This window comes from Phascolarctos cinereus, unplaced genomic scaffold (genome assembly GCF_003287225.1).
Source record: "Phascolarctos cinereus isolate Bilbo 61053 unplaced genomic scaffold, phaCin_HiC Scaffold_4;HRSCAF=312, whole genome shotgun sequence".
Lineage (NCBI taxonomy): Eukaryota > Metazoa > Chordata > Mammalia > Diprotodontia > Phascolarctidae > Phascolarctos > Phascolarctos cinereus.
In genome coordinates, this window is record NW_027555847.1 from 136,851,945 (window position 1) to 136,860,560 (window position 8,616).

The window sequence follows — 8,616 nt, forward strand, 5'->3', positions numbered from 1 at the left end:
CTTCCATGTTCTTTTGAAGACCTACCCATCCTTTAAGACCCGGCTCTTATGCTACCTCCACCATGAAGCTTTCCTAGATTCTTCCAACTGAAAATGACTTTCCCTTCACTGGATCATCTGATGACAACACTTCCAAAGACCTGTGATTTCAATGCTGTGGGAAGCTCCTTGGGAGGAACTTCCTCTACCAATGCAGACTGGTACCTTCTCTGCAACTTCTGGTTTTCGAGTTTCCTGGGGCACTTGAACTGACTTGCCCAAAGTGACATAGCCAGTATGTGTCAGAAGCCAAACATGAACCTAGGTCTTCCAGATTCCCAGACTGTCTCTCTTACTACTTTTACCATATTCTAATCTATGGTATATTTGCCTTTTTTATATAACCCTTTTAGATTGTAAGCTTCTAGAAGGCAAGGGTATTGCTTTATTTATCTTTGTGCTTCTTTCAAGATGGAACAAAATGCTGAATTGATGTACTTTCTGATCATTAAATGATTAAGTCAATAGAACAAGAGAAAGAAGGTCCTTTTTGTAAGGTATTTCTTTCCCTACTTCCCCAATCCCAACTGGTGATTTCATTTGCATGGGGAATTTCCCTGTGAGGAGATCCCCTCTACTATTCCAGGATGGTAGCTGTGTCTGGGTCACTGCCAAGGGTCACACACAGCAGCAGAGGACTTGAACCCGATTCTTCAGCCCTTTGAGGCTAGCTTCATCCACACTCTTATTTATACATGTACAGCCACCTCCACCCTACTCTATAGCTCTAGCTATTTGTTCTAGCATAACCTAGCAAGGACACTCTCTAGAACAGGCTACAGCAGCTTCCTTATCTAATAGCTACACTGATAAGACAAAAGTCTCTACCCCATTCCCAAGGAAACTACTCCCAAGGAAATCTACCAGCCTCAGAAATCAGAGGCTAGAAGAGCCTCTTGTAAATAACAATCTAGTGAATTCTCTCTTTATTTTACAGAGAATGGAATTATATTTTAGAGAGGGGAAGCAACTTGCTCAACGTCACATAATAAATTAACGGTGGAGCTATGTTAGGTGTTATCCAAGAGCCAGATGTGACAGAACTCGAGTGAACAATCACAAAACGCCTCAAGTGGCCAATATTGCAGACCAGTTGTTCCTAATTCTACCCTCCAGGGGGCAACTACAAAAAGCCTAGTTTCTTTCCCATGTATCAGCCTTTCAAACACTAGGACACACCTTGCTCTCACTCAGGTCCCTCGAGTTTTCTCCTTTCTGGCTCAACCCTACCTCATTCCTATCATGCTCCCATGCTCCCTCCCCATCCCAGCTGACCCTGGTGCACTTTCATCCAGCTGGCCATTCCTTCAACACTGATTAAGTTCTTAACTCTATGCAGACATTGAGGTGAGACAGGAAGTTTTGATTATGGCAGGCTGCCTGCCTCAAGGAACTTACAGCCTAGAAAATATCAGTGTTATTCCTACAATACGGCTCCCCAAACTCAATTCCATATTTCGGATGAGGTCTGACGAAAGCAGAGTATAGAGGTGCCACTGACTGTGTGGCTCTGGACAGTGTTCTTTGCCTAATACAGCCCAAGCTCAGGTTAGCTTGTTGGGCTTTTGCCACTTTATACTGTTGACTCATTCTGTCCAGTCTACTAAATCTCTCGGGCCTTTTTACATTGATGTTTGTCCAGCCACATGACTCTTGTATTCTAGATTTGTGCAATAGCCATTTGTGAGTCCAAATGAACGGACTCTATATTTTCCCATGAAATATCATCTTAATGAATTGGGCCCATTTTTTCTAACCCGAGGGGATCAGTTTTGGATTGCCAAGAGCTCTTTCTATTAGCCCCGGCTACCTAATCTTAACACTCTCCCATGAAGTCTTTATTATAACAAACTAGATTTTTCTTCTTACCGTGGGCCTTGCTTTGTTAGGCTCTGTCTGCAAATTCTCCACAAGGGTCACCACTTCATCGCCATTCTTGGGATGCTTCCCACGCACCCAGGCCTGAATGTCTCCAGGCAGGACAAGAAGGAACTGTTCAAGCACCAGCAACTCCAGGATCTGTTTTTTGGTGTGGGCCTCTGGCCTTAGCCACTGGCAGCAAAGCTCCCGGAGTCTGTTGAGAGCTTCCTTTGGGCCAGCTGCCTCCTGGTAGCAGAAGTGCCTGAAACGCTGTCGGCAGGCTTCACGTCTGGGCAGACTTCCTCCATGGATGGATTCCTGCTCCCAAGAAAACTCTTCAAGTTTCACTACTGGTAGTTCTTGATTCAGGGGAGTTTGGCACTGAGGGGCAGCCAGGCTTGGTCTTGTAGACATCATTCCCTCGGGTGGTTGGATGGGGAGCCTCACTTCAGCTGAGATCAATGCAACCTTTAGGAATCCAATATCCAGTTCACAATCTACAAGTCTCTTCTCGACACTTTAACTGGCTACCTGGGGAAAAAAAAGTTTCTACCAGGGGGTGAGTGTGGATACTGCATCAGCAAGAAAAACACAGAGGGCAGATTAGGAGAAAAATCCCCCACAGCCACTAGACTTCTGGGTAATCTACTTTAAATGATTGTTTAAATATGCTAACAGAGTAATTGTTAAGAGTTAATGGGTAGAGGTTATCACAATGGTTAGCCTGGAGGGATTGGGGGTTTTATAAAAAACCGGATTCAGATTGCAAAAGAGTTTGACAATGGATAAATTAGAAACTGGAGACCAGGATAGAATGGCCACAGATCCAAAACCAGTAAAGCTTTTGAGAGATGTGACTAAAACTGGAGAATCAGAATCACAAAACTGAAATTCTGTTCAATTCAACAAGTAATGAAGCTACTACTACAAGCAAAGCACTGAGAGAGACCTTAGAGATAGTTCTAGCCCAACTGCTAGAGGCAGCATTATGAGCAGTGAGTAGGGCACAGAACTTCAGAAACCAGGAGAAAGCAAACTTCCCATTGCTAGGTGGTAAAATGGATAGAGTACTGGACCTGGAGAAATAGGAAGACCCAAGTTCAGATCCAGCTTTAAGTATTTACTAGCTGTAGGACCACGGGTAAGTCACAGCCATTGTTTACCTCAGTTTCCTCAGCTGTAAAATGGGATAATAATAACATGTATGTTGTTGGGAGGATCCAATGAGATAATATTTTTGAATGGCCATACAAATGCTAGTTATTATTGTTATTAAACTGTCCCGCTGGCTTGTAGAAGGATTGGGAATAGAACCTAAGTCCCCAGGCTCCAAAGCCAATGACCTTCCATTGTACCATGCTGTTTTACCTACCTAATATCTGATCAGAGGAACTCAGGCAAAGTGAATTCTAAACCTTGAGTAGAGTGGAACTAGGAAGGGAATACATAATTTTAAGGGAACCGAATTGAAAAGGTGCTGGGTGAGTAGTCTGGAAAAAGAGTGGGCAGAACTTTTCAATTTTAAGAATTCTTAGTTTCTTTCAAAGAAACTCTTACCTGAAGACTTTCCTGATTCTTTTCCCACCTTCCCCCAAGTTACTCAGTTTTTGAGAAGGTGAACCTAGAATAGAAGGGCAGAGGCTGTTACATTTTTATCACTGCATTCCCCTCTGTTTTTTTATTTTTTTCATTTGCACAGCAAGTCAACATTGAGATCGCTTGCAGCTCTAAATATTTGTGATCTATAGTGCAGTTAGCATCCAATTCAACCAACATTTACAAAGCACTTACTATAGGAAGGCCTCTGTGGTTACAAAGATGAAAAATAATAGTTACTTGCCTTCAGGGAGTTTATCCATTATAAATTATAGGTAACTGGCAGTTTTGGTTAAGGTCTTCCTGAATAAGAATAATAATAGTTCACAATGTAAATTCTGGCCAAGCATTTCACATGTATTATCTCAATTTATTCTCACTACAGTCTCCCCCTTACTCTCATTCCCTGCTCCTCCCCCAACCAGGTACAGATGAAAGGTTCAGAAAGATTAAATGACTTCTAGTGTCTAGGGTGGGATCTGAACTTCAGGTTAGCCTGATTTCAAATCAAGTTCTCTACCCAATAATGCTGCTTCTAAAAGACACAGTATCATTGCGGAGGTGAAAGATTATGAATGTGGAATGTTGCATTCTTGTCCAGAACTGTTTTTTGTGTTTACGTGCTGGTTTTGCCTATTTTTTTTTCTTTGTTACATGGGAAGGCTAACTGGGGAATGAGAGAAAGTGGAGGGATGAGTATATTTGAAAATGATAGTTATATAAAAACAAAAACCACCAGTACAACTTAAAAAAAAATTAGAGATAAGGGAGCAGTCTGGCTTTAGAAGAGAGCCCAAGTTTTTGGGTGTTTTCAGGGACCTCAGCATTTCGTCACTTGTGGTGTTTGCATAAGATTGATCACCTCTGGCTCAAGGCAATTTTCAGATAACAGGGAGGTCCGTTAGCAGCTGATTGCAAGGCACCCTCTGGTGGTCAAGTGGTATCAAACTTTTCCATCTCCACCAACTCCAACCCTAACTTGTTTTCAATGCAGTGTCTGTAGCATTTGCTAGACTCCAAATCCAGAGTTCTGGGTCAGTATCTAGTTAACTAGATATGAGAATTCTCTTAGTGTTGCTAAACTGAGTTGAAATGAACAGAACAATGATGTTTTAACTGTCTGCCCTATGACTGGAAGGGCTCATGTCTGCCTTCTAATTTCCTTCCCACCTTTTGCTGGAAGCCTTTCCCAGTCTTCCTTAATCTCAATGCCTTCCCTCTGAGATTATCTTTAATTTGTCCTGTATATATATCTTGTTTGTACAGCTGTTTGCACGTTTTCTTTTCCATTAGATTGTGAGCTCCTCGACAGCAAGGGCTGTTTTTTGCCTTTCTTTGCCTTATCCCCAGCTCTTAGCACAGGCCTGGCACATAGCAGATGTTTAATAAATGGTTAGTTGACTAACTGTGACTGCAAAGACCCTGAACTTGGAGTCAGAGACCTGAGTTCAAAATACCTATGACTACTTACCACCTATGTGGTTTTGATCAAGTCATCCAACCTTTCAGACTCAGTTTCCTCATTTGTAAAATTAAAGAGTTTGCATTAAATGACCTTTAAGCTCCCCATTCTAAAGCCTTATTATCTACTGTCCTGAGCTTTGTTGTAGCAATACATAAAAAGAGAGTGTTGGGGGAGGGAGGGTCACTGAAACAGTAGTGATATGTCCTGGTCACCTCTTGCAGTTAGTTGAGATTGGTTTTCTCTCCCCTTAGAGACCACCCTCCAGAGAAGAAGAAGGAGGTTCTCTGCACTGCTATCTTTGCATGCTTCTAGCTCCCACCATTGTCATTTCATCCTTTTCATACAGATCACAGCATCGGGCTAACCTTCCTTCCACCAACCAACTCCCTTTCCTCTACTTTGCCCATTTGCACTGTCAGCTTAATTCCAAAGCCCCCTATTTCTCAGTCTCTTCCAAAATTCTTGATCAATGTTAGTTAGCATCATCCACTTCTGAGAAGACAAAGGGCAAGGTATTGGGAAGGGAGGTCTGTTATTTCAGTTTTAAGACACGGCAGCCCTCCTTACATTTAGGACTTTGTAGAGGATGAATGGATGCTCTGCATCTCCAAACTGTTCCAATGTAGTGGAAATAATGCTGAACTATGTGGTCAGAAGACATGGATTTGAATCCAGATGGCATTCCATGATTCTGCTTTATATAGATAGATAGATAGATATAGATATAGATATAAAATGTGTATGTGTGTGTGTGTGAAGTGGGGATGGATAATACTTGTGCATTCTGCCTCACAGGGTTTTTGAGGGGAAAATGTTTTGCAACCTATGAAATGCTATAAAAATATGTACTATTATTACTGGTGTTTTAGAAAGGGAATTGAAATGAGAGAACTGGATTCTAATCCTGGCTCTGCTTTCTAGGAAGCTATGCAATCACAGCTAGCTTCTTTTCTCTAGGACTTCTGTAAAATGGAGGAGGGAAGATAGATTAGCTGAGTTTTCTCAAAATTGCACTTTGGTTTTGTTTTGTTTATAGAAGCAGCAGGAGATCCAGGTTCAAATCTATGCTCTAATGCTTCCTAACTATGTCTATGGGCAAATCATCTTTCTAAGCCTGTTTCCCCAAGTATAAAATGACCATGATTGTATTTCTATTACTCATTCCACTGTGGTTGTGAAAAAAAAAGCCAAACCAAACCAAACCATGTTAAGTCTGAGTTTTAACTTACAATTCTCAGCCATTAGCATGACTAGCTAATTCTTTTCTCTTCCCAAGTCTGGTCAGTCTGATTACATGTTCATGATGGCAGCCAGGTAGCAAGGTAGATGGATTTGGAGGCAGAAAGCCTTGAATTAGAGTCCTTTCTATGCCACTTACTAGCTCTGTGACCCTGGGCCAAGTCCTTGTTTTAACCACTGTTTGCTTGTACAACAGGGATAATAATAGCACCTAACACGGCTGTTGTAAGGATCAAATGAGATAACATGTAAAATGTTTTGCAAATCTTACAGCATGATATAAAAGCTAGCAATTATTATTCGAACAAAGGAAAACTGGTAACATAAGAAACTTTGGATTTTGAGATGCCTCAACTAGATTATGTACAGCTCTAAAAGTCTAAAATAAAATGCTAAGGAAATATGGCACAACTGTGGGCTTCTCTAAGTCAGCCTCTCCAGAAGTTTTTTTTTTAAACATATTTTCCACATCACCTGTCTGATACACAAATCAAGGTACAATTTCTGCGGCACCTCATGAAAAATGTTTCCTACCACTGCCTGCTTCTCAAGCCTTAAATTCCAATGATTAATGTTATGATGTCAGTTTCTATGGGACAGAAGATACTACGTCCAGGCTTTATGCTAGGTTCTGGGGGTAAAAAGACAAAAAAGGCCACAGTGACTACAGTTTACTTTCCACTAGACTTGAATCCCAACTTTAAATTTATGTGACAACAAATACTTCTTAAGAGCTTACCGGTACGCAGAGCCTTGCCTCAGCTGGGCAGGTATAAAATGCTGCTAGATAAGACTCAGTCCCTGCTCTCATTGAGCTCTCAGTCTAGCCAGGGAATAAGATATGCAGAATAAAGGACTAGGGAGGTGCTTGGTCCAAGTTGACAAGACTGAAGCATGAGGCTTCCATGAAAGATACAGCTCCCCTATTCAGGGAGCGGATTTCCCTATTAACACCACATCTGGGGCTTGCGAAGACAGATGTCTCTTGGATGGGGTGTGTGCCAATGACTGGATACCACAGACAGACAGCACACTAAGGATGACTGATTGAATCACAAGTTATGTTGATTTGAGCCTAACCCATGGATTTGATGATGCTCATTTCAACAAAGTTTTATTAAGCAAGTACTTACCATGGCTAAATACCACAAAAGAAATGTGGAAGAATAAAAGTGTTTTGTTTTTTTAATGTACCATGAGGTTCTTGCCCGTGTATTTTGCAGTTTATTAAATGAATGTGTATGTGAATAAGTTAACACAATTATGGCAACACTGGTAAGATGTGAAAATGAAATGAGAGGTACAATGTTCATAATCCACACTGAAACATTAAAGCTAAAAGGGCTTTTGGATATCATCTGGTTTCTTATTTTCCAGAGGAGGTAACTGATACTGCAAATAGGAAAAAGAAATAGTTAAAGGTTACATCATTATTTAGTAGCAAGGTTAGGGAACCTGTGTTACCTGAGGGAAAAGCTTCCTTTTCCAGGAGTCTCACCATAACAAGTTAATTTCATTAACTATTCACCTCTGAAACTTTGGGTGTCACTAATCATAAAGTGAAACATAATTTGAGTGGGGGAGGGGAGCACAGAATCGTCTCTGGATCAGGAAATATGGACTTTGTACAACAGACATCCAGGAGAAGGAACCCTAAAAATACACTTTCCATGCTTCACAATTCTGTCTAAAACAGACCCTGCTCAAACTAATCAGAACTAGAAGGACTCTTAAAGACCACGTTGGTCCAATTCTCTCATTTTATAGATATAGATAGTGAGACCAAGGGGGGAACACTTATCCAAGGTCAAACAGGGAGAAAGAAAGAATGGGGAATAGAACTTAGGTCTCCTGTTCTGATTCTTAGGTCCAGAATAATTTGCCACCTTACCATTCAATGCTTATCATAGGAACGAGAGGTTCAGGTGTGACAAAGAGAACAGTTGGATCAGGACAGGTTTTCCTTCTCAGGAGTTCCAAAAGGTACCTCAGAGCAGGGCTGAGGTATGCACGTGTTGGATAAGCAGGAGGTGGTGGCAGAGAGGAGAAAAAGAAGGTAGAGGGCAGTGTGTGAGATGAAAAAGGAGAAAATTACTTGGTGTATAAGCCTATATTCTACTGTCTCTAGAGGATAGATGCACAGAACCTTACAGAGCTTGGCAGGGGATAGTTTCATAAAGCCTTACAAAATCTGTGGAAGATAAAAGCCTACTTAGTACTAATCAAGAAACCCAGAAACTAAAAGTCCATTTCATATAAGTTTCAGCTGCTCAGATACTGGCTTTTTCCATATTGCCCTAGAGCAGGCTTGCAAAAGGGAGAGTGCTGGGTAGCTGGGCTACTATAGCATGTGGACACCCTCAAATCCATGCTCCTTTTCTTTTGGAGTCATTTCCAATCTTGTTTGAGACAAATTC

At 41.3% G+C, this 8,616-nt stretch overlaps 1 protein-coding gene across 8 annotated transcripts in view; it reads right to left on the reverse strand.

Annotated features, from left to right (window-relative positions):
* ZSCAN10 (zinc finger and SCAN domain containing 10) overlaps positions 1-8,616 on the reverse strand; it is a 128,926-nt gene that overhangs the window by 5,259 nt on the left and 115,051 nt on the right. For 3 of the 8 annotated variants that reach the window (XM_020995665.2, XM_020995663.2, XM_078152630.1), the window contains 2 exons: positions 3,457-3,520; positions 1,909-2,430 (listed from right to left, as the gene is read on the reverse strand). In XM_020995665.2, coding sequence (XP_020851324.1) covers positions 1,909-2,316 — 408 coding nt within the window. In that variant the 5' untranslated portion in view covers positions 2,317-2,430; positions 3,457-3,520. The other 5 variants (XM_078152633.1, XM_020995668.2, XM_078152631.1 and 2 more) reach the window with 3 other exon arrangements.